This window comes from Procambarus clarkii, chromosome 2 (genome assembly GCF_040958095.1).
Source record: "Procambarus clarkii isolate CNS0578487 chromosome 2, FALCON_Pclarkii_2.0, whole genome shotgun sequence".
NCBI lineage: Eukaryota > Metazoa > Arthropoda > Malacostraca > Decapoda > Cambaridae > Procambarus > Procambarus clarkii.
This window is the reverse complement of record NC_091151.1, coordinates 51,948,440-51,975,448: the sequence shown is the minus strand read 5'-3', so window position 1 is coordinate 51,975,448 and position 27,009 is coordinate 51,948,440. Positions and strand designations below refer to the sequence as shown.

General features: G+C 44.5%; 1 protein-coding gene across 1 annotated transcript; it reads right to left on the bottom strand.

The window, feature by feature from the left end:
* Positions 1–16,849: 16,849 nt before the first annotated feature.
* Positions 16,850–25,441, bottom strand: LOC138366613 (uncharacterized). The gene is made up of 4 exons (XM_069327717.1): positions 25,241–25,441; positions 23,461–23,576; positions 19,162–19,198; positions 16,850–18,178 (listed from the first exon to the last, which is right to left on the bottom strand). Exons 1-4 carry the CDS (start codon positions 25,439–25,441, stop codon positions 16,850–16,852), a joined length of 1,683 nt encoding a protein of 560 aa, XP_069183818.1.
* Between the last annotated feature and the right edge of the window lie 1,568 nt (positions 25,442–27,009).

Genomic DNA, 27,009 nt, shown 5'->3' with positions numbered 1-27,009 from the left:
TTTATCCTTCATTCCAGCGTTATTTACCATGTCTCAACCAGCCTCCGTAACACCAGCGAGTCCCCGCAGTATATTACACTCTTAACATCTTTCACGCTATAAAATTAATTAAATTTTCTTCTCCCAGCGCTCCACGCCGTCATGTTTGTCCTCAGCTCGACGCCAACATTTTTTTCCCCGTACTCAAGGTCAACATTTTTGCCACGTATTCGAGGACAATATTCGAACCTAATGCTCGGAGAAAGTGGCCCACAAATGATACTCACGCGGCCCCAGCATGATCTTGTGATCTGATAGAATATCTGTGCCCAAAATGGCCACAGAGAGCAGTTGTGAATAGGGTTAAGGGTCAGACGACTTCCATTTCTTTTGTACTGTCAGTATGGCCTAGTGGTTAAGGTACCAGGTACGCCAAGGTGCATAGTGCTCCTGGCTGTCTGGGTTCCAATCCCAAAAATCAGAAAATACAATTTGACGATTTACAACATAAACAAAAAAACGACCAACCTACTCATGAAAAACTCCCCAGACACCAAACACAACGCATTGAAGGAAAGCAACGTCGTCTATGCCATTCATATGCCCAATTGGGGACTGTAAGTCCCAAACAACTCAGTATATAGGCAAGAAAACAAGGTCTCTTTCTAGGCGACTAACAATGCTCGAATAACAGGGCTCCATCAAGGAACGTATAATCTCTTGCTCACAACCAGACCATCACCAGAGAAATCTTAACAAGCAACACAGAAATCATCGATAGAAAGAGCGATAGCAGGAGACTCGACATCAACGAGGCACTACACATCACAAAGTCAACATCAGCAATCAACAGCCAATTAACGCATAACTATATTCTAGCCACTTCAAGACTCCGATCCAAGATAGAAGCAGCAAGAGAAAGTATGGGCCAATAGGTCTTCTGTAGTTACTTCCATTCTTATGTTTTCATACCCAATTTATACTCATCTCACCCAAAACTTTTGTGTCATATCACCTCACCCAAAACAAATAAAAGCATGATATGTTATGTGTAAACCAAGTCATTGAAAATGCAAGAAGCCTTACGAAATGCTTCTAGGCGTCAGGCCAAAAATAAAAATGTAAAAATGAATTTTGGAGATTTAATTTTTCAATTACCCTCGACATTGAAGAAAAATTTCAGAAATATTGAGAAAATTCGTGTTAGAATTATTAATCTTACCTTTTCGGTCATATTCAAAAACATATGTTTACAAGAAAGACTGCTACCAAAATATACTAATATATATATATATATATATATATATATATATATATATATATATATATATATATATATATATATATATATATATAATAATATATATATATATATATATATATATATATATATATATATATATATATATATATATATATATATATATATATATATATATATATATATATGCTTCATTCCCACAGAACATTCCCACATTCCCAGAGCTTCATTCCCACAGAAAATTTATTTGAAGCTATCAAAACGACATCGGCCAGAACCATGCAACACATCCCTAAAGCAGCCCGCCCCCATGCAGCAGCCCGCCCCCATGCAGCAGCCCGCCCCCATGCAGCAGCCCGCCCCCCTGCAGCAGCCAAATTATCCGCCCTCCTGAGAAAGGTCAACGACTCTCCTGGAACGACCCAAGCGTGGCACAACCTCCTACTGTTTGGCAACATATGTCTAGCCACCCCTGCAAGGAGAGACAAAACCTTAGCTGCCTCAGTCATCAAAGCTATAAATGATTTTCCCAGGGAAGACAACCAGGTGCGCCTTCCCACTCGCGCGAGAAACACCCACGGCAGGAAGAGCAACAGTGGCATATCCGAGACATCAAAAATCAGAACATCAGTCACCAAGAAATTAGAAGAAGGAAACACTATTGGGGCAATAAGAGTCATCACCAGTGAGGACTCAATTGCCGACAGAGATGCCGCAACATGCTCAAGCCCTAAGGGAGAAACACCCACCCAGGGCTCCGCGTGAGGACGACATTGTACAAGTTGGGGCTACTGGCAATGTAAAGGGTCTGGGTGTACTCATGTCGGAAGACCTTACCTTTAAAGAACACAATAAAGTAGCCGTCACAACTGCAAGAAAAATGACAGGTTGGATAACAAGAACTTTTCACACTAGAGATGCTATACCGATGATGATACTTTTCAAGACGCTAGTGCTCTCTAGAGTGGAGTACTGCTGCACAATGACAGCCTCTTTCAAAGCTGGAGAAATTGCTGACCTGGAGAGCGTGCAGAGATCCTTTACTGCTACAATCCACTCAGTAAAACATCTAAACTATTGGGACCGACTAAAGAGCCTAAATCTGTATTCTCTTGAGCGCAGGCGGGAGAGATACATAATAATTTACACGTGGAAAATAATTGAGGGGCTGGTCCCAAACCTGCACACAGAAATAACATCACATGAGACCAGAAGACATGGCAGGATGTGCAGAATACCCCCATTGAAAAGCAGAGGTGCAACAGGTACTCTGAGAGAGAACTCTATCAACATCAGAGGCCCGAGACTGTTCAACACGCTTCCACTACACATAAGGGGCATAACTGGCCGACCCCTCACAGTGTTCAAGAGAGAACTGGATAAGCACCTCCAAAGGATACCTGATCAACCAGGCTGTGACTCATACGTCAGGCTGCGAGCAGCCGCGTCTAACAGCCTGGTTGATCAGTCCAGCAACCAGGAGGCCTGGTCGACGACCGAGCCGCGGGGACACTAAGCCCCAGAAGCACCTCAAGGTAACCTCAAGGCAAGGTACTGGAGCAGAACCTCTCTGGGTGGCCGAATCTGTGGTCCATAAATCAGCCTTGTCTTTCCCAACAGGCTCAGTAGGTGGGTTCACAGGACTAAAACCCAACCACATCAAGCAAATGCACAACCCTGCACTGGGCGACATTGCACAGGGCCTCCTTGGTGGAACTAACCAGATTCAACCAACACATGTCTAGCTGGCAACATACCAGCGACCGTAAGACCTATCTTTTTTGGAGCATCTCTCTTTGCTCTAAAGAAAAAGGTTGTAGGGATCAGGCCAATAGCTGTGGGCAATTCTCTCCTGCGTCTCGTCACAAAGGCAGCTGCAAGAACAGTTAGTGATGCAGCGGCCAACATGCTGAAGCCAAAACAGCTCGGGTTCGGCATTCCACAAGGGTGTGAGGCGGCAGCCCATGCAGCTCGAGCCTTCATCGCCAACATCACAGACGAAAAGGCCCTTATCAAGCTAGATTTCAAAAATGCCTTCAATTTGGTGTTGTACTCCATGCGGTTCATAGGCATTTCCCTTCCCTCTACCGTTTTGTACATTCATACTACAGTATGGATCTATAGCTACTTTTTAGCGAACATGAAATTGACTCGTGAGAAGGCGTCCAACAGGGTGACCCCCTTGCTACTCTCCTTTTCTGCTTAGTCATCAAACAAGTCACAGAGGTACTGTCTGTTACGTACTCCTAGCAGAATACGTATATAAATTTAAAATAATTTTTTTTTTGTTCTATTATATCATTGCCTGTATATGTACACACATTGTGTTTTTGTAAATTATCGTGTGGTGTGGCAGCGTCAGTGGAGACAGGAGCGCGGTTGCTTTGCACACGTCTAATACCTGTTAAATTCGGGAAAGCTGGACCTGTTCAGTTGGGAGTTCCAGAAGTCACTTTTATTTAGTATATATAATTGTTTATTTTCTGCAATTAAACAGGTGGCATTATACTTATATATTTTGTAAGTAACTATTATCTGTAATTTGCATTCTTGTGTGTTTTGAGAACAAGTGGTTGTTCAATTAGTTTTAAATATTAAAAAGTCCTTAGTTTCCATCCCTCATCCTGGGATGAGGCAGACGGGAGGTGAGAATTTGGGTGGCGACAGAGCGAGAGTTCAGTAGCTGAACGGGACTCGAAGGAGTAACATGTGGGAGATAAGTCTGTTTATTTCTTGTTGTGCCATATTTTATTATACTATATTAGGAGAAGGACAATACCTTTGTTTGTTGTATAAGTTAACTTGACCATCTGTGTTTTTACATTATACTGTCTTGAATATATATCTATATAATATTTTGTATCTATTCTTCAGTCCTAAAGGAAGATTTTTATTTATGTGCTCATTACTTATCAAGGGGTTATACTGGTGACCCGCTCTTGAGAACAGCAGTTTTCTCGTATCCCTAGACGTAATTAAAGCTTGGCTTCTGTAGGGTCACGAGCCGTAACGAACGATAGGTAACAAAGAGTTATGGGGGCCTGTGCCGGGAAATATTGTTCCCACTTAACCTTAATTATGCTAATCTAACCTTGCCTTCCTAGGTACCATTGTGTCAAGTGTCTGTGTGTTTCTTAAGAACTATTCCATGTGCCAAGCAAGCCTTCCTGTGTGTCAAGTAACAACGTTTCACGATTTTGAGGTAAGTCATCCTATATATTTTGTTTGTGCAGTGAGGCCAAGCGAATTTTCAGTGTGGTGACAATTTTACAGTGAAGTGTAGTGCAGTGCCATTGTTTTTAATTATTGTTGTGAATCAAGTGCCAAGTGTTAGTAACGATGGAGGAGAAAGTTGCAGCGTTGGTGGCTTACCCAGACTTTGAAGGGATTCAGAGCCTGAAAAAGACTGAGTTAATACAAATGGCAAATCAGTTGGATTTGACCGCCAACAATAGAATGGTTAAAGCCCAAATATTGAAAGTCATTGTGACACATTTTGTTGAGAATGGAGAGTTAGAGGAAGAAATTCTAGAGGAGTTAAGAGAGGAGTCGAGTGATCAGATGACGTTAAAGCGTCTTGAGTTAGAAGCGCAAATAGCCAATGCTAAGCTTGAAGCTCAAAAAGAACAGAGAATATTAGAACTTGAAGCTCAAAAAGAACAGAAAATATTAGAGGCTGAAGCTCGTCAAAGAGAGATTGAAGCTCAACAGCAACAGAAAATATTAGAGGCTGAAGCTCGTCAAAGAGAGATTGAAGCTCAACAACAACAGCAAATATTAGAGGCTGAAGCTCGTCAAAGAGAGATTGAAGCTCAACAGCAATAGCAAATATTAGAGGCTGAAGCTCAGCAGAGGGAGCTTGAGACTAGACGTTTAGAAATTGAGGCACAGTTGCAAATAGAAGCCACAAAAAAGCAACAATTAGAGGTTCAACAACAAATGGCTGACACTAACTTCAGGCTTGAAACACAGCGTATGGCAGCTGGGCATGGAAATACTAGTAATGTTTCAATAAATAGTGATAATAATCCCATCAGGCCGCATAAGTATATAGAGTTGCCCAAGTTCAATGAGGAGGATCCTGAGGTTTTCTTTGCACATTTTTATAAAATTGCCATCAGTATGAACTGGCCAAGGGATCAGTGGGTAGCCATTATGCAGTCTCAATTTAAGGGGCGTAGTCAGGAGGTTTTTACATCCCTACCTGACGCTCATAGCTTTGATTACGAATTTGTAAAGAAAAGCATCTTAAATGCATACCAAATAAATCCAGAGGCACACAGGCAAAAGTTTAGGAACCTAAGGAGGATAAGTGATCAGACAATAGCAGATTTTACTCGTCAGAAGACGAATTTTTGCAACAGATGGTTAAAGTCACTTTCAGTCACAGACTTTGATGCTCTAAAGAATCTTCTTATAATGGAAGAAGTATTGTCATGTCTCCCAGACCAGTTGTCTACTTTTATGGCAGAACAAAAGAATGTAACAGACATTTATGAGCTGTCAAAGCTCGCGGATGAGCATGAGTTGTTGACTAAGGCCCAGTTTACGGCCACTTCACCTAAGTCTAGTCGTAGAGTAAATTATAATGCTCCCCGAACTCCTTATCAGAATCCATCCCGTCCTAGTGCTCCAGTTACTCCCATGAGCTCTTCTCTTACAAAACCTAACCCTGCTACTTCCTTGTCAGGAATGTCAAATAATAATAAGGTTATTTCTAAACCTACAGTTGGTTCTACCAGTGTGTCCACTGTAAGGTCCTGTTCCCATTGTAAGAGAAAAGGCCATGGAATTAATTCATGTTTTATATTGCACCCTGAGTTACGACCAACTGGTCTCATTTATTGCAGAGGTGTGCAAAATAAACTTACTAATAAACATGTAACTGTAAACCCCAATTGGGTGAAACAGTATTCACCATATATGTCTTCAGGTGAAGTTTTGTGTATTAATGGGAAGTGGAAGCCAGTGGTTATTCTTCGTGATACAGGTGCTTCCCAAACCATAATTTCATCCAGTATTCTTTCTGATGTTGAAAAGAAAGAGACAGGAAAGTTTGTTGTTCTTCAGAGTGTTGCAGGATGTAAAACGGTACCTCTAATAGACATTAATTTCAGATCCACCATTACACCAAGTTTATGCACTGTGGGTGTTAGTACACAGTTGCCCATCCCAGGTGTGGATGTTATATTGGGTAATGATGTGGCCATAAATCATGTTGTGGGTGAGATTGATCCCCGTTTGTGTAAACAGCCAGTTGCAGACCATGTTTATTCTGCCTGTGCTGAAGTTAGTTCTATGAATGAACCTGTTGTAGAAGATGGTTTTGTCCATTCTACCTGTGCTGATGTCAGTACTAATATAAATCCAGTTGTCAGTTCTGATGTTGTTACTCAAGCATTTGTTCCAGTAACCAGTACCCCTTCAGTGGAGAAGTGGGATGTGGTTGTTCCAGATTCCTGTGTGGCCGATTTAGTTGTTGAGAGTAAGCCTGATATTATGACTCTGCTTTATTCCAATAAATTGGGAAAGGATGTCCATGTACCATTGTCTTGCCCGCTCACTACGAACGTTGTGCCAGGAGTTGAGAGAAACTTAAAAGCCACGACTCTGTATTCCAGCCAAGTGAATGGTTTAGGACAAGATGTCGGGTTGGCAGAAGTATTCCCGCTCACTCCAAGTTTAGAATCAGTAGTCGAGGGTAAGTCTGTTGTAGAGGCCCCGCCTCACCCTAGTCAAGGTGATAGTATAGGGGAGGAGGTCAAACTACCTGTTACTTGCCCGCTCGTTTCAGATTCCCTTCATTTAAGTGCTTTGAGTAGAACTGACCCTAAGATTTCAGAGAGAAGCAGGGAGACAGTCTGTACTGTAGATCCAGTTCTGGAGAGTGTGGGAAAGCAGCCAGAGGATCAGCTTCTGTTGAGTAGATGGAGACCCATTGAGCCTCCCTCTTCAGTTGTCTGTGAGGATGTGACCCAGCTTGGTAGTGATATTATTGATTGTGAGCAGACAGTACTCCAAGCAGCTCCAGAAGTCATGGGAGGAAATTTTGGTAAAATCATTGAGAATGGTAAGGTATCATTTGGATCTAAGTTGCGGAGTTGTGATTCTTATTCTATGTGGAGTAAGCATTTCTCATTGGGTACATTGAGTCAGAGTGTGTGTAGGATGTTGAAATCTACTTTTATTCTGCAGCCATTTTCTTGTGAAGTAATGGACTGTGGGACATCTTTGTCAAGCCTTGTGGTTGAGCAGAGAGAGTTTACTCAAGTAGGTTGTGCATCCAGTTCTGAGGAAGTGGTGAGTTATACTAGAGCAGTGTCTCTATATTCAGATCCAGTTAATTTTGATGCACGAGTGATAAACGTGTATGTTCCACTCAAGTGTGGTGTTGACTTTCAGAGTCATATTGGAGTTGATTTTCAGAGTCATATTGTGGGTGAAGGATTAAATCATACTGAGGAGCAGATGTTTGAGGCTCCAGGTGTGTATTTCAAGTTGGAGGATAAGGTTATCCTACCTAGAGTTAATCATTGTGAAGGGTTTCAGATTGTCCTTGGGCGTTTCTCAGGTAATCTGCTGTGCATCTTCAAGATGTTAAGACCCTTAAACCTCTTGGTTGATTGGTTGTCATCAGACGTAAATCACTTGGGAAGTGATGGTGAGGTTTGTCAAGTTTTCGGCATGTTTTATTTAGTCTTTTGGAAGACTAGACGGTTGATGAAAGTGGGTGTTGTGTTCAAGTTCACCATCAGGGGGTGTGAACTTGTCTTCGGAGTTCTGATTGAGATATGGTGCCTAGGCATATGCCTGTTTTCTTTCACTGATCGTTATGACAGAGTTATGAGGCAATTGATTTCTGTGTTCCTTATGGATCATCTGAGTCAGTTCGATCAGGTAGTCTTTGCACTTATCTTGGGTTGTATTTCTTGGTTTGAAGGTCAAAGGTTTGCTAAGTCGGTGTCTTGTGTTTCGGAAGGTTCTATGAATGGGAAAGTTTTATACATAATTGTGAGGTTTAATGCTAATTTCTCTAATTTTAGTATCCATTGGGCGAGAGTATGTGTTCCACAGAGGATCAAGAGTGATGAAGCGCAGATGTCTGTGTCAGAGCATACCCAGGAGAAGTCCCAAATCTACTCAACATCCAGTCAGCTTCAATTTAGCAGTTCAGCTCCAGAAAAAGGGAGAAATGGAAAATGGAGTCTGTCTTGGAAAAATTCACCATGTGGAAAAGGGATCACATGGAAATACGGGACTGATCTTGGAGAAATAGTAGAAACATATGAAAAGCTAAATTGCCATGATAACTGTGTGAAAGCAGCTACCTTTATTGACAATTCTATTCATGCTACTAATGATACTGTTGTAGATAGGAGTGTGAAATATGATCTGAAACAAAGTGAAATAAATGAGATAGTACCTTGGAGAGATAAATTTGCATACTCCAGTGACACATATGTAGAACATAGTCATAAGACTGAAATTTCTGAGTTTCCTGTAAGACTATATTTGGAGTGTTTTCATTTTTGTCCAGAAATGTGTTCTAATTACTTTTACATGTTTGGTGTAATTAATAGCATAAATCTCAAGTGTCATACATTTTCCTTTGAAAAAATGCCATTGATCTTCAATCTATTGCATTTTTTTTTCTTGGAGGTGGAAGTGTTACGTACTCCTAGCAGAATACGTATATAAATTTAAAATAATTTTTTTTTGTTCTATTATATCATTGCCTGTATATGTACACACATTGTGTTTTTGTAAATTATCGTGTGGTGTGGCAGCGTCAGTGGAGACAGGAGCGCGGTTGCTTTGCACACGTCTAATACCTGTTAAATTCGGGAAAGCTGGACCTGTTCAGTTGGGAGTTCCAGATGTCACTTTTATTTAGTATATATAATTGTTTATTTTCTGCAATTAAACAGGTGGCATTATACTTATATATTTTGTAAGTAACTATTATCTGTAATTTGCATTCTTGTGTGTTTTGAGAACAAGTGGTTGTTCAATTAGTTTTAAATATTAAAAAGTCCTTAGTTTCCATCCCTCATCCTGGGATGAGGCAGACGGGAGGTGAGAATTTGGGTAGCGACAGAGCGAGAGTTCAGTAGCTGAACGGGACTCGAAGGAGTAACATGTGGGAGATAAGTCTGTTTATTTCTTGTTATGCCATATTTTATTATACTATATTAGGAGAAGGACAATACCTTTGTTTGTTGTATAAGTTAACTTGACCATCTGTGTTTTTACATTATACTGTCTTGAATATATATCTATATAATATTTTGTATCTATTCTTCAGTCCTAAAGGAAGATTTTTATTTATGTGCTCATTACTTATCAAGGGGTTATACTGGTGACCCGCTCTTGAGAACAGCAGTTTTCTCGTATCCCTAGACGTAATTAAAGCTTGGCTGCTGTAGGGTCACGAGCCGTAACGAACGATAGGTAACACTGTCCAGCGAGCTTAACATCTGGTTCTTGGATGATGGTATCCTAGCTGGTTCCCAAGACTCCCTCCTGGAGGACACCAGAAAAATCCAGGTGCAAGGTACAGTTTTAGGCCTCACCCTGAACCCTTCTAAATGTGAAATAATATGTTCCAACCAGGGCATCGTAGAGAGAATAGAGGGTCTTCTGCCAAATATCCATAAAACTAAACCTGAAGACAACACCCTCCTAGGAGCCCCTCCTGGGGTTGAAAGCCATCGATGAGGTCCTTGAAAAGACAATCGCCGACCTTAAGAGGATGGATGGGAGGATTGAGGATATTGATGCTCATGATGTATTCTACCTCATCACCAGATGTCTGTCCCTCCCCAGGTTAACCTACTTTCTTATGTGTTCACCATCTTACAATAGCCACAAACTAAGCGATTATGACCGGTTACTGAAATCAATGCTAGAAAAAAACTTTAACCTCTCTCTTGATGACCTACAGTGGAAACAAGCCTCTCTTCCCGTAAGACTTGGGGGCCTCGGAGTTCGAACAGCGACGTAAATCGCTGTTCCAGCCTTCCTGTCCTCCTTATCGGCATCCGACGACCATGTGACGGAAATTCTACCTGCCCACTTACATCAGCTGGCAGGTGTACATGATCCCACCTTTACACGCTTTGCCACAGAGTGGGCCTCTCGTGCAGGCCCATCACCTCAACCACCATCCCCAAAAGCCCACAAGCAATCCAGCTGGGATGGCCCCATTGTAGACCAAGTTGCTGCAGAGTGCCTGGGTGCTGCAACAACATAACATGACATTGCTCGCCTCACAGCAGTAGCAGCACCACATGCAGGGGATTTCCTGTTAGCAACCCCAATGTCGGCAACTGGCACGCGTCTCACATCACACGCCCTCCGAATTGCTGTGGCCCTCCGCCTTGCTGCCCCAATCCACACCAGATATAGGTGTATTTGCGGCGAGGTGGTGGCCGACAGGTACGGCCATCATGGCCTACTCTGCCAAAGCACAGGGGGATGGCACTCGAGGCACAGTGAAGTTAACGACATCATCAAGAGGAGCCTCACCACAGCTAGATGCCCAGCTGAAAGAGAGCCCCGTTACCTAACACCCCGTAACTCTGATACTTTTATTGGTCTCCTGGATGGTATCACAGTGAACCCCTGGAAGAACGGCAACCAGTTGGTATGAGACTACACGTGCGTATCAACCCTGGCTAACACCTACACTGACCTCAGTGTTGCACAACCAGGTGGCGCTGCCACCCACAGGGAAGCAGCCAAATCCCGTAAGTACAGAGAACTGAATCACCACTACAATTTTGTCCCCATTGCTTCTGAGACACTCGGCGCCTGGGGTAAAAGTGCCACCAGTTTTTTTAAGGAACTGGGTTCTAAGCTCATTGAAACAACAAGGTACCCTAGAGCTGCCAGCTTTTTTTTCCAGCGCCTCAGCGGGGCGATACAGAGGAGAAATGCACACTGCATTCAGGGTTCCTGCCCGCCATCTGAGGAGCTGGAGGAACTTGACAACTTATGATAACCATCTTTGTACCCTATATGTAACTCATTTTTTTGTAACAAAGTTGAAATAAAACAAATATATATGTGTACATACAAAAGAATGGGGGTGGTAGGAGAAGATAATATTAGTGTTCAGTGAGAAACCACAAGGTCTTCTCTGAATACATTTTATTTTCTTCTCCGAGGCTATGGGTCCCCACATTGGCACCAGAGGCACCCTCACAAACTCTCTCTCTCTCTCTCTCTCTCTCTCTCTCTCTCTCTCTCTCTCTCTCTCTCTCTCTCTCTCTCTCTCTCTCTCTCTCTCTCTCTCTCTCTCTCTCTCTCTCATTCTCTCATTCTCTCATATATATATATATATATATATATATATATATATATATATATATATATATATATATATATATATATATATATATATATATATATATATATGTCGTACCTAGTAGCCAGAACGCACTTCTCAGCCTACTATGCAAGGCCCAATTTGCCTAATAAGCTAAGTTTTCATGAATTAATTGTTTTTCGACTACCTAACCTAATCTAACCTAACTTTTTCGGCTACCTAACCTAAACTAACCTATAAAGATAGGTTAGGTTAGGTTAGGTAGGGTTGGATAGGTTCGGTCATATATCTACGTTAATTTTAACTCCAATAAAAAAAATTGAACTCATACATAATGAAATGGGTAGCTTTATCATTTCATAAGAAAAAAATTAGAGAAAATGTATTAATTCAGGAAAACTTGGCTTATTAGGCAAATCGGGCCTTGAATAGTAGGCCAAAAAGTGCGTTCTGGCTACTAGGTACGACATATATATATATATATATATATATATATATATATATATATATATATATATATATATATATATATATATATATATATATATATATATATATATTAGTATATTTTGGTAGCAGTCTTTCCTGTAGACATATATTATTAAATATGACCGAAAAAGTAAGATTAATAATTCTAACACGAATTTTCTCAATCTTTCGTACATTACGCTTCACTGTTGGAGGTAAATCAAAAATCACTTCTCCAAAATTCATTTTTTTTTATTTCTAGTCTGACGCGACACGGGCGCGTTTCGTAAAACTTATTACATTTTCAAAGACTTCACAAATACACAACTGATTAGAACTTGCGTTTCCCTGATTTTATATCTACATTTGAGTGAGGTGGGAAGGGTGATGTGGCATTAACACAAGACAGAACACTAGGGGATATTAATAGGGTATTAAAAGTATCAACACAAGACAGAACAGAAACAATGGGTATTGAATAGAAGTGTTTGTAGAAAGCCTATTGGTCCATATTTCTTGATGCTTCTATATTGGAGCGGAGTCTTGAGGTGGGTAGAATATAGTTGTGCAATAATTGGCTGTTGATTGCTGGTGTTGACTTCTTGATGTGTAGTGCCTCGCAAACGTCAAGCCGCCTGCTATCGCTGTATCTATCGATGATTTCTGTGTTGTTTACTAGGATTTCTCTGGCGATGGTTTGGTTATGGGAAGAGATTATATGTTCCTTAATGGAGCCCTGTTGCTTATGCATCGTTAAACGCCTAGAAAGAGATGTTGTTGTCTTGCCTATATACTGGGTTTTTTGGAGCTTACAGTCCCCAAGTGGGCATTTGAAGGCATAGACGACGTTAGTCTCTTTTAAAGCGTTCTGTTTTGTGTCTGGAGAGTTTCTCTTGAGTAGGCTGGCCGTTTTTCTGGTTTTATAGTAAATCGTCAGTTGTATCCTCTGATTTTTGTCTGTAGGGATAACGTTTCTATTAACAATATCTTTCAGGACCCTTTCCTCCGTTTTATGAGCTGTGGAAAAGAAGTTCCTGTAAAATAGTCTAATAGGGGGTATAGGTGTTGTGTTAGTTGTCTCTTCGGAGGTTGCATGGTTTTTCACTTTCCTTCTTATGATGTCTTCGATGAAACCATTGGAGAAGCCGTTATTGACTAGGACCTGCCTTACCCTACAGAGTTCTTCGTCGACTTGCTTCCATTCTGAGCTGTGGCTGAGAGCACGGTCGACGTATGCGTATGCGGAAAAGGATGGGAAGCTGCCTTTTCTAGATGTAACAGTCATGGAAAAGGGCGGAGGTTTCCACACTGCAGTCTACACAAAGGAAACAAACATAGGAATGTGCCTAAATGCCAACAGCGACTGCCCTGACAGGTACAAGAGGAGTGTTGTTAACGCATACGTCGACCGTGCTCTCAGCCACAGCTCAGAATGGAAGCAAGTCGACGAAGAACTCTGTAGGGTAAGGCAGGTCCTTAGTCAATAACGGCTTCTCCAATGGTTTCATCGAAGACATCATAAGAAGGAAAGTGAAAAAGCCATGCAACCTCCGAAGAGACAACTAACACAACACCTATACCCCCTATTAGACTATTTTACAGGAACTTCTTTTCCACAGCTCATAAAACAGGAGGAAAGGGTCCTGAAAGATATTGTCAATAGAAACGTTATCCCTACAGACAAAAATCAGAGGATACAACTGACTGATTTACTATAAAACCAGAAAAACGGCCAGCCTACTCATGAGAAACTCTCCAGACACGAAACAGAACGCTTTAAAAGAGACTAACGTCGTCTATGCCTTCAAATGCCCACTTGGGGACTGTAAGCTCCAAAAAACCCAGTATATAGGCAAGACAACAACATCTCTTTCTAGGCGTTTAACGATGCATAAGCAACAGGGCTCCATTAAGGAACATATAATCTCTTCCCATAACCAAACCATCGCCAGAGAAATCCTAGTAAACAACACAGAAATCATCGATAGATACAGCGATAGCAGGCGGCTCGACGTTTGCGAGGCACTACACATCAAGAAGTCAACACCAGCAATCAACAGCCAATTATTGCACAACTATATTCTACCCACCTCAAGACTCCGCTCCAATATAGAAGCATCAAGAAATATGGACCAATAGGCTTTCTACAAACACTTCTATTCAATATCCATTGTTTCGTGTTCTGTCTTGTGTTGATACTTTTAATACCCTATTAATATCCTCTAATGCCACATCATCCTTCCCACCTTACTCAAATGTAATGCCACATCACCCTTCCCACCTCACTCAAATGTAGATATAAAATCAGGGAAACGCAAGTTCTAATCAGTTGTGTATTTGTGAAGTCTTTGAAAATGTAATAAGTTTTACGAAACGCGCCCGTGTCGCGTCAGACTAGAAATAAAAAAATGAATTTTGGAGAAGTGATTTTTGATTTACCTCCAACAGTGAAGCGTAATGTACGAAAGATTGAGAAAATTCGTGTTAGAATTATTAATCTTACTTTTTCGGTCATATTTAATAATATATATATATATATATATATATATATATATATATATATATATATATATATATATATATATATATATATATATATATATATATATTGGTTGCAATCTTTCTTTTAGAAATATTTCGTTGACAACGACACAAAGTTTTAGATTTATGATTCTGGCACGAATCTTCTCGATAGACCTTATGTTTTCTTCACTGTAGCAGGAAGATTAAAAATTAACTCTCGAAAGTTAATTTTTACCTTTTTTGGGGTCTGTCGCCTAGTGATGTGTTTTGTAAGGTCTCACCTCACATTCTTAATGACAAATTCTACTGTATTAGCACCTAGTTATATCCTCTAATGGTGAGACTAGGTGGTGGGTGACATGGATGAATGACAGTACATGTGGTATTAAATGGGATATTAAATAAATGGGGTATTAATGGGGTAATAAATTAAGAGTGAGACATGTTGGCAGCATACGTTCTTCTGGTTGCTTCCGTTCCTGTTGCAGGGTCATTCGGTTCAGCTTCTGCACTGGACCGTGGCCTTGATGTTTGTAGAGTGTAACTGTGTATTAGCTGGTTATTGATTGCAGGTCAATAACCTGGTCAATAACTCTTGACACCTGAAGGATTCGAACCCGGTCAGGCAGGGCTTCCATGCCCTTTGGCATGTCCAATGGGCAGACTTATAACCACTTTGCCATCAGACTGTACAAAGGTATTGAAAAGTCGTCTGACAACCCAATACCCTACAGCTCTCCTGACAATCTTGGGCACAGATATTTCATCAAATCACTTCATTTAAGTATTTACACCCTGCTAAGCTGGGAAAAGTTCCTTTGACTATGACCGGGTGGAGTTACTCTACAAGGAACCAGAAAGACCCTTTCAACCCTCTTCAAACACAACCTCACGAGACAAAAGGGTGAGCGGGAGGAGAGCAGACCTTGTCATCAAGACAACAGACAAGTGCTCCACCATAGTGGTTTGGAAAGGGGAGAAGTACAGATAGGAAGGAATGAGATATCTGATGAACGAAACAACGTATGCACGACTACCAACCCAGAGGTGACCCTCCAATGCGCGGCGATCAGTAGCAAGAATCTTATTCTCCTCCCTTACAACACCTATGTGGCCCGTCCAGAACCAGTTGAAGCCATGGAAAGAGGAGGAATATTCTCTCTGGTAGCAAGAGACGTATCTTCATGGCTCACATTCCTGTCATTCCATCTCTGTATTTCTGAGCACAAGTCCATAAAGACTTTCATCCTTCCACAGGCTCTTGGCAAGGACGCTCGGGTCAGAATGGTTGCAGGGCTCCAACGAGGCCTGGAGATCCTCACAGCAATCTTCTCTCCACTACTGAAACTATTGCCTGAGAGATTGCACGACAATGCAGATTTCCTTGGGAGAATTGCTGAATTTAACCAACAGTTGTAAGAAACATCCCACGTTTTCTCTCTAGATGTTTCGGCCTTGTAACCAAGTATACCCCAAGAGGAAGCAGCCCGTAGAGTAGCAGCTCTCTTCGAGGAACACAAAGTAGAATTTGCAGACGACCTACGAAACGCTGGAGTAAGACGTCCCCCGGGGAAGGGTGCTAGTCGAACACTGCCTGCGCCAGGTCCTAGAGGATAAACTCCTGTGTTTTGACAATAGAGTTTACCTCCAGATTAAAGGAACAGCGACTGGAGGGGATGTTTGTGTTGTAACTGTGGAGGTCTTCATGTACACAGCTCTCGAAGAGCTGTGTACATGAAGACACAGCTCATCTACCTCAAACATATTGATGACATTTTTGGAGTAATGGCAGACGGGGAGATAGAGATCAAGGACGTAGGCTAATGATAGAAGATTTGAGTTTTACGGTGAAATCTAGCTCTAAGGAGCTACAATTCCTCGTCACCTGTGTTCACCAGGACGGAGAAAGGAGACTTCAAACTAAAGTATTCTACAAGGATTCTAACCTCCATTCTTCACTTATATGCTTCCTGTCACCCAACATCCTTAAGGATATCTCTCCCCTCCTCCTTATTCGTCAGGCTTAAGAATAAAGTAGATAACGAGTGTTGACAGAGAATTCAAGAAGGATCTGGATATAGTTTGATCGTTTTTTTCTGATAACCAGAGATGATTGTACATGAAGCGGCGAGCAAACTTTCGACAGTACCCAGGCGAGGCCTTCTGAGGACCGGATGACAGCGAGGCCTTCTGAGGACCGGATGACAGCTGGCCTTCTGAGGACCGAATGGCAGTGGGACCATCTGAGGACCGGATGACAGTGGGGCATTCTGAGGACCGGATGACAGCTAGCCTTCTGAGGGCCGGATGACAGCGGGGCCTTCTGAGGACCGGATGACAGCGGGGCCTTCTGAGGGCCGGATGACAGCGGGGCCTTCTGAGGACCGGATGACAGCGGGGCCTTCTGAGGACCGGATGACAGCGGGGCCTTCTGAGGGCCGGATGACAGCTGGCCTTCTGAGGACCGGATGACAGCGGGGCCTTCTGAGGACCGGATGACAGCGGGACCTTCTGAGGGCCGGATGACAGCTGGCCTTCTGAGGACCGGATGACAGCTGGCCTTCTGAGGACCGGATGACAGCGGGACCTTTTGAGGACCGGAAGACAGCGGGGCCTTCTGAGGGCCGGATGACAGCGGGCCTTCCGAGGGCCGGATGACAGCTGGCCTTCCAAGGGCCGGATGACAGCTGGCCTTCCGAGGGCCGGATGACAGCGAGTACTTCTGAGGATCGGATGACAGCGGAGTCTTCTGAGGACCGGATGACAGCGGGGCCTTCTGAGGATCGGATGACAGCGGGGCCTTCTGAGGACCGGATGACAGCGGGCCTTCTGAGGACCGGATGACAGCTGGCCTTCCGAGGGCCGGATGACAGCGAGGCCTTCTGAGGACCGGATGACAGCGGGGCCTTCTGAGGACTGGATGACAGCGGGGCCTTCTGAGGACCGGATGACAGCGGGGCCTTCTGAGGACCGGATGACAGCGGGCCTTCTGAGGACCGGATGACACCGGGGCCTTCTGAGGACCGGATGACAGCGGGGCCTTCTGAGGGCAGGATGACAGCGGGGCCTTCTGAGGGCCGGATGACAGCGGGGCCTTCTGAGGACCGGATGACAGGGGGGCCTTCTGAGGACCGGATGACAGCGGGGCCTTCTGAGGACCGGATGACAGCGGGGCCTTCTGAGGACCGGATGACAGCGGGGCCTTCTGAGGGCCAGATGACAGCGGGGCCTTCTGAGGACCGGATGACAGCGGGGCCTTCTGAGGACCGGATGACAGCGGGGCCTTCTGAGGACCGGATGACAGCGGGGCCTTCTGAGGACCGGATGACAGGGGGGCCTTCTGAGGGCCGGATGACAGCGAGGCCTTCTGAGGACCGGATGACAGCGGGGCCTTCTGAGGACCGGATGACAGCGGGCCTTCTGAGGACCGGATGACAGCGGGGCCTTCTGAGGGCCGGATGACAGCGGACTGCCCTCTCCAGAATTGAGCTCACTTCAACGTATATACCTTGAGCATCACGAGCCTTCCAGGAGGAGATAAACAAGGCTCCGGCAGTGATGGAGGGCACCTTTAGTGAGCACCCGGCCTCGCTACATTTCCCTGGCCGACCCTCCCTCTGATAGCCAGGAAAATGGAAGCCTCCTGGCAGGATATGTTAGTAAGGGCGCGTGTCCCTACTCCCCCCCCCCCCCCCCCACGGTGAAATAGGGTTACCAGGAATAGGAACCCAAGGTATTGTAACCTAACTTAGTGCCAACCCGAGGTACTGACTGAGACGCTTGTGGTTACTGGTGCGTTTAACATTTATGAGTGCCTAACAGGCTTAGCGATTTTCAGTATTTTCAAATGTTTCTTTTCAAATTAAGTTATTTCAGTTAATATTATTATTTTAGGAACGTGAATTACTGTTTTTGTTATGTTAGGTTTGTTTACATGAGGATAAGTTAAGCTAGGTGGATTAGGTTAGGGTAGGTTAGGTTTGATCTATTTTCTATATTTTAAATCAAATTAAAATATACAATATATGTATTATAATGGAAGGCTTTATCATTCCATAAGACAATTTTTTTTAATATATATTATTTCAGGAAATTTCGGCTTGTTAGGCAATTTTGCCTATTAGGTACAACATAGATGTACATACATACATACATATATGCATCCACTTGAACACATTAATCATATCACCTCTAACTCTTCACCTTTCTAGATAATGTAAATTTCTGAGATTATATATGACATCTTTTTCTGAACGAGATACAGTGAATTTATGTCCGTTCTCTAGTGAGGCGACCAAAATTTGTCTCCATAATCTAATATATTAGATTGATTAGATTAGAAAAAATATGGGGTCTAACAAGCGCAAGATGTCGCTGAAGATAAACATCTTTCATAAGTGTTTTATTGCTAACGTTTCTACGGAATCAGTTCCAGTATCCTATTTAATTTATTCCGACCATTTATTGATGGATTTTTGGCTTTAAATTCCTACTAACCATGACCACACTATCATTTTTACCTTGACACTTCGCAATTTCAGTTTTATCCAACTGTAACTATCTTGTAACTTTGTCATCATTACCCAGTCTCACAACTCACTTTCCTCACTTTCTGCGTTAATCTGGCAATGTTGCAGCTGTTGCAAAAGCCATGTTAGATGATTATGAAGTGATTTAGAGTTTTATGAATTTATTTCCTCCCAAATTTTCGTAATGTCTGCAAATTTATAAATATTGCTGCTCAGTGCTGAGCCTAAATTGTTTACGTGTATGAAGACAGAAGTGAATGTAAACACTAAGACCTCTGTAGACCGCAGAGGTCTAGATAAGAGGGGAGAGAACCTAATGCCGTGGAAATAAGGGGAAAAAGGCGATCTTACTGCTTCATTACTACGAAAGACACATTATAATGTCAACGGATATATTGAGCTGCTGAATTAATAAACAAAATAATGCAATCTTTGAATTAATAATAAGAAAACAAGAAGCAACAGTTTCCTCGGCCAGTTCGCCCACGCGCGGTGGCCCTCCGTGCTGGTGGTGCCAGTTTTGTGACATGTTGTTGTGTTGTGAAAAATAGATGGAGACACGGAAGCCCCCCAGGCCGCCACCACCCACCCCACCGTACCTCCCTCCTCACACAAGGTGACCCCAGCCAGCCACGTCCCACACACACAGGCATACCCGCCTGCCACAAGGGGGACCCCAGCCAGCCACGTCCCACACACACAGGCATACCCGCCTGCCACAAGGGGGACCCCAGTCAGCCTCCTCCCACACACACACAGGCATACCCGCCTGCCACAAGGGGGACCCCAGTCAGCCTCCTCCCACACACACACAGGCATACCCGCCTGCCACAAGGGGGACCCCAGCCAGCCACGTCCCACACACACAGGCATACCCGCCTGCCACAAGGGGGACCCCAGTCAGCCACCTCCCACACACACACAGGCATACCCGCCTGCCACAAGGGGGACCCCAGCCAGCCACGTCCCACACACACAGGCATACCCGCCTGCCACAAGGGGGACCCCAGTCAGCCACCTCCCACACACACACAGGCATACCCGCCTGCCACAAGGGGGACCCCAGTCAGCCTCCTCCCACACACACACATGCATACCCGCCTGCCACAAGGGGGACCCCAGCCAGCCACGTCCCACACACACAGGCATACCCGCCTGCCACAAGGGGGACCCCAGTCAGCCTCCTCCCACATACACACATGCATACCCGCCTGCCACAAGGGGGACCCCAGTCAGCCTCCTCCCACACACACACATGCATACCCGCCTGCCACAAGGGGGACCCCAGTCAGCCTCCTCCCACACACACACATGCATACCCGCCTGCCACAAGGGGGACCCCAGCCAGCCACGTCCCACACACACAGGCATACCCGCCTGCCACAAGGGGGACCCCAGTCAGCCTCCTCCCACACACACACATGCATACCCGCCTGCCAGAAGGGGGACCCCAGTCAGCCTCCTCCCACACACACACATGCATACCCGCCTGCCACAAGGGGGGACCCCAGTCAGCCTCCTCCCACACACACACATGCATACCCGCCTGCCACAAGGGGGACCCCAGTCAGCCTCCTCCCACACACACACAGGCATACCCGCCTGCCACAAGGGGGGACCCCAGTCAGCCTCCTCCCACACACACACATGCATACCCGCCTGCCACAAGGGGGGACCCCAGTCAGCCTCCTCCCACACACACACATGCATACCCGCCTGCCACAAGGGGGACCCCAGTCAGCCTCCTCCCACACACACACATGCATACCCGCCTGCCACAAGGGGGACCCCAGTCAGCCTCCTCCCACACACACACATGCATACCCGCCTGCCACAAGGGGGGACCCCAGTCAGCCACCTCCCACACACACAGGCATACCCGCCTGCCACAAGGGGGACCCCATTCAGCCACCTCCCACACACACACATGCATACCCGCCTGCCACAAGGGGGACCCCAGTCAGCCACCTCTCACACACACACATGCATACCCGCCTGCCACAAGGGGGACCCCAGTCAGCCTCCTCCCACACACACACATGCATACCCGCCTGCCACAAGGGGGACCCCAGCCAGCCACCTCCCACACACACACATGCATACCCGCCTGCCACAAGGGGGACCCCAGCCAGCCTCCTCCCACACACACACATGCATACCCGCCTTCCACAAGGTGGACCCCAGTCAGCCACCTCCCACACACACACAGGCATACCCGCCTGCCACAAGGGGGACCCCAGTCAGCCTCCTCCCACACACACACAGGCATACCCGCCTGCCACAAGGGGGACCCCAGTCAGCCACCTCCCACACACACACAGGCATACCCGCCTGCCACAAGGGGGACCCCAGTCAGCCTCCTCCCACACACACACAGGCATACCCGCCTGCCACAAGGGGGACCCCAGTCAGCCTCCTCCCACACACACACACATCCACATACAAAATTTATCTGCAACACAGCAAGCTGTCAAAAGTGAGCTGGTGGACCTCACAGCCAACAACAGCATCACAGTTAACTTTACAAAAGAGCGTAATGGAATTACTTGATGTGTATTATATTCACAAATCCAAGCCATTTTACAGTGAAAAATCTGTAACAACATACAGCTTAATTATATTTGGCTATTAAACTTGCTTGAATTATATTAAATTAGGCAAGAACAAATAAATTTACTGTTAGAATAACAAATAATCTAAAACTTGGTGATGAAAACTTCCGAATATCACTGAAAACAGCTTCAAAGGAGAACAACAAATATGAACAGGAAATGTGTGTGTTGCATAGAGAAAAGATTCCTTCCCTGGTGAGGGGAAGTGAGGAGAGGAAAAGAATAGATCAGGCAAAGGAGGTATTTTATTGTATAATATATAGTGCCGGGTGCAGACGATGAGTCACAATAACGTGGCTGAAGATATGATGATCAAATCACACATCAGAAGATGAATAGATGAAGACGTTTTGATCCGTCCTGGACCTTTATAATGTCATGTCATTATAATGTCGTGTCATTATCAAGCACACGACTTGATAATGGTTCAGGACGAACCGAAACGTCGTCGCTTCTCTATTTTCTGAGTTTGGCTCAGCGGACAGCACACTGGACTTGTGATCCTGTGGTCCCGGATTCGACCCCGGGCGCCGGCGAGAAACAATAGGCAGAGTTTCTTTCGCCCTATACCCCTGTTACCTAGCAGTAAAATAGGTACCTGGGTGTTAGTCAGCTGTCTCGGGTTGCTTCCAGGGGGTGGAGGCCTGGTTGAGGACCGGGCCGCGGGGACACTAAAGCCCCAAATCATCTCAAGATAACCTCAAGATTGGTCTTCATTAGTGCCAGGTCTAACTCGGCTGCTTGTACTTCAAACTGGTTGCTCAAGATTCTGGAAACAAAGTGTTATGAATATATCTGGTGTGTGTTCTTGGAGTTCTCGTTCCCAAACCCTGTTTTTGGGTCAGGCTTATGATAACTTGGACCAACAGGCTGCTGCTTAGAGCTGCTCGTACCTTACCTTGAGGTGCTTCCGGGGCTTAGTGTCCCCGCGGCCCGGTCGTCGACCAGGCCTCCTTGCCAGGAGGCAAGGAGGCCTCATGGCCTCAGGAGGCCGTTCGTAGCTCGAACCTAGCGGCAAAAACCCAATTGGTCTGTTACTTCCTGCACGAACATGTCAAATTTTCGCTTCAAAATTTCCACTTTTGTTCAGGCATCTTATGTTTAGTGTGAGGATGTTGACTAGCCGTAGACCTCTGGTGTTGGAACAGTGCTCTCAGATCGTGCTGGTGGCACCTCTCTTCTTCACCGGGTCTATACTGCATTTCCTACCAAATTTTTCGCTCCAATACGTTGATATTTTATGGTGTAAATTTTGGACTTGACCTTCTAGCATCTTTCTTATATATTATGTGACACCTCTCTCGTCTCCTGTCTAGAGAGCATTTTTCAGTGGGTCCAAATATTATAGACACTTTATCGTGTTTATGCCTGCTCATATATCCTTTATATTCCTTCTTTTTAACAACTCTCTCCTGCTTTAAAAGTGGAAGTGAATACCGAGCAGTACTCGATGCGGGAAAGCACAAATAATTTGTATACAAGGAACATTTTAGTTACTTCCCACTAAAGTGGCCTTTACATGTTGTTACTTCTGTGGTTAGATCTTATTGAATCTTGTTCATTGTATTGGTTATAAAGTTCTTCATTTTAACCATACCTAATTATCTGATATTTATCTCTGTTAAACATAATGTTATTTTCAGCTGCCCAATTGAAGACTTTAATATTATTATTATTATTATTATTATTATTATTATTATTATTTATTATTATTATTATTATTATTATTATTATTATTATTATTATTATTATTATTACCTTGGCGCTACCTTGCCAATTCTTTCAAAATCTGCCGTGTTCGCTTGTATATATGTTACAGTGTCAGAGTTGTGGATATCAGAGTTTTTATTTGAAACCTCAAAAGCTGACTGTATCTTCAGATTTAATATTGTTTAAGTGTTTTCGAGTGGTTTTAAAAGCCCGTTCCAGATTTTACTCGTGAACGGGAAATTTGTGGATCCCAGCAAGCACCTATTTGTCCTTGCGGGGGTTGAGCTCTGGCTCTTTGGTCCCGCCTCTCAACTGTCAATCAACTGGTGTACAGGTTCCTGAGCCTATTGGGCTCTATCATATGTACACTTGAAACTGTGTATGGAGTCAGCCTCCACCACTTCACTGCCTAATGCATTCCATCTGTTAACTACTCTGACACTGAAAAAGTTCTTTCTAATATCTCTGTGGCTCATTTGGGCACTCAGTTTCCACCTGTGTCCCCTAACGCATGTGCCCCTTTGTGTTAAATGGCATGTCCTTATCTACCTTATCAATTCCTTTGAGAATCTTGTATGTGGTGATCATGTCTCCCCCTAACTCTTCTGTCTTCCAGCGACGTGAGGTTTAATTCCCATAGTTTCTTTTTGTAGCCCATACCTCTCAGCTCGGGTACTAGTCTGGTGGCAAACCTTTGAACCTTCTCCAGTTTAGTCTTATGGTAGACTAGATATGGACTCCATGCTGGAGCTGCATACTCCAGGATTGGTCTGACATGTGTGGTATACAAAGTTCTAAATAACTCCTTACACAAGTTTCTAATGTCGTTCATATGTTGGCCAACCTGGCATATGTCGCTGATGTTATCCTCTTGATATGGGATTCAGGAGACAGGTCTGGCGTGATATCAACCTCCCAAGTCATTCTCTCTCTCTGACTCTTGAAGAATTTCATCTCCCAAATGATACTTTGAATCTGGCCTCCTTCTCCCTACACCTATCTTCATTACATTGCACTTGCTTGGGTTAAACTCTAACAACCATTGGTTCAACCATTCCTTCAGCTTGTCTAGGTCTTCTAGAAGCATAAAGCAGTCCTCCTCTGTCTTAATCCTTCTCATAATTTTGGCATCGTCAGCAAACATTGAGAGGAATGAGTCTATACCCTCTGGGAGATCATTTACGTATATCAGAAACAGGATAGGTCCAAGCACAGAGCCCTGTGGGACTCCACTGGTGACTTCACGCCATTCTGAGGTCTCACCCCTCACTGTAACTCTCTGCTTTCTATTACTTAGGTACTCCCTTATCCACTGGAGCACCTTACCAGTTACACCTGCCTGTCTCTCCAGCTTATGTACTTGTACTTATGTACTTATGTACTCTTATGCGGTACTGTGTCAAAGGCTTACCGACAGTCCAAGAAAATACAATCCGCCCAGCAATCTCTTTCTTGCTTATTCTTTGTCACCTGGTCATAGAATTCTATCAAGCCTGTAAGGCAAGATTTACCCTCCCTGAACCCATGTTGATGGGTGGTCACGAAGTACCTTCTCTCCAGATGTGTTACTAGGTTTTCTCTCTCGATCTTCTCCATCACCTTGCATGGTATACAAGTTAAGGACGCTGGCCTTAACAAGAGGCAAGTTCAGTGCCTCTTGTCTGTCACACCTTTTTGTATATTGGAACAACATTCGCCGTCTTCCACATTTCTGGTAGGTCTCCCGTCTCCAGTGACCTACTTTACACTATGGAGAGTGGCAAGCAAAGTGCCTCTGCACACTCAGTACCCATGGTGAGATTCCGTCTGGACCAACAGCCTTTCTCACATCCAGATCCAACAGGTGTCTCTTGACCTCATCTCTCGTAATTTCGAACCCTTCCAGGTCCGCCTGGTATATTGCCCCCTCTCCTACCGCAGTGATCTCACCTCGTTCTATTGTGAAGACGTCCTCGAACCTCTTGTTGAGTTCTTCATACACCTCTTTATCATTCTCTGTGTACCTGTCCTCGCCCGTTCTACGTTTCATTATCTGTTCTTTCACTGTTGTTTTCCTCCTGATGTGACTGTGGAGTAGCTTTGGTTCGGTTTTGGCTTTATTTGCTATATCCTTTACATAATTTTTCTCTGCTTCTCTTCTCACACTAACATACTCATTCCTGGTTTTCTGGTATCTCTCGCTGCTTTCTGGTGTTCTATTATTCCGAAAGTTCCTCCACGCCCTTTTGTTCAGTTCCTTGGCTTCCATACATGCCCTATTAAACCATGGATTCTTCTTTTGCTTCTCGGATTTTTCCTTTCGGGCCAGGATAAACCTGTTTACTGCCTCCTGACACTTTTGGGTGACATAGTCCATCATGTCTTGTACAGACTTAGCTCAGAGGTCTGTGTTCCATGGTATGTCATTTAGGAAACTTCTCATCTCCTCATAATTCCCCTTTTGGTATGCCAGCTTTTTGTTTCCTAGTTCTTTTTTGGGGAGGAGATAAATCCTAGCTCTACCAGGTACTCAAAGATCAATACACATTGTGTGTGTGTGTGTGTGTGTGTGTGTGTGTGTGTGTGTGTGTGTGTGTGTGTGTGTGTGTGTGTGTGTGTGTGTGCGTGTGTGTGTGTTGTGTATTCACCTAGTTGTGTTTGCGGGGGTTGAGCTTAGCTCTTTCGGCCCGCCTCTCAACTGTCAATCAACTGTTTACTAACTACTTTTTTTCCCCAACACCACACACACACACCCCAGGAAGCAGCCCGTGGCAGCTGACTAACTCCCAGGTACCTATTTACTGCTAGGTAACAAGGGCATTAAGGGTGAAAGAAACTCTGCCCATTTCTCTCTGTCTCGTGCGGGAATCGAAACCACGCCACAGAATTACGAGTCCTGCGCGCTATCCACCAGGCTACCAGGCCCCCAGGCTGTGTGTGTGTGTGAGTGCACACACACACACACACACACAATAGGGATGTATATTTCTAAAAAAAATTCTTACCAATGACCCGCGAACTAGCAACACAAAATGGTGTATGCAACCCTTCAAGATTTATAGAGACAGCTATTGTGTTGAACTTTATTTTTCTTCAATTTCGGAGAGTGCCGAGTCGCCTCTCCAAGTCCTGGAGGCCCTGCACTCCGCTGACGCCTTCCAGTGAAGCATTGTTGGACGCTGCCATTCGTTGCAGCCACGACTCGCCCGGGAAGCTTTCCTCATAGTCCCCCTACTTGGCAGTACACGACAGGCAGATGACGACCTGTGTGGGAGACATTCCCGGCCGGGCGGGCCCTTACACACCCTCCTATTTCCTGACCGTTTTGGTTCCCCCTTAGTCATACTGTGGGTGTTTTGTGTAGTGTTTTGGAGAAAGATGATTAGCTTGATATTTCGGACTCGTTGGTATTTATGTAAACAAAGTATGCATATTTTACAGCACATTCTCTCTCTTCATATGTCATTAACCTAGACCATCTGCACGCCATCAACCTGGTTGATACCTGGTTGATGGGGTTCTGGGAGTTCTACTCCCCAAGCCCGGCCCGAGGCCAGACTTGACTTGTGAGAGATTGATCCACCAGGCTGTTGCTTGGAGCGGCCCGCAGGCCCACAT

Excerpts from the sequence above, each read along its gene's own strand:
- LOC138366613 (XM_069327717.1), bottom strand. The coding sequence starts at position 25,441 with ATGAAACGTAGAACGGGCGAGGACAGGTACACAGAGAATGATAAAGAG. Across the intron at positions 19,199-23,460 it reads ATTGGCAAGGTAGCGCCAAG|CTGCAACATTGCCAGATTAA; the intron begins GTAATAATAATA and ends CTTTTGCAACAG. Across the intron at positions 18,179-19,161 it reads TAACGCAGAAAGTGAGGAAA|AGGGAGGGTCGGCCAGGGAA; the intron begins GTGAGTTGTGAG and ends CCTGGCTATCAG.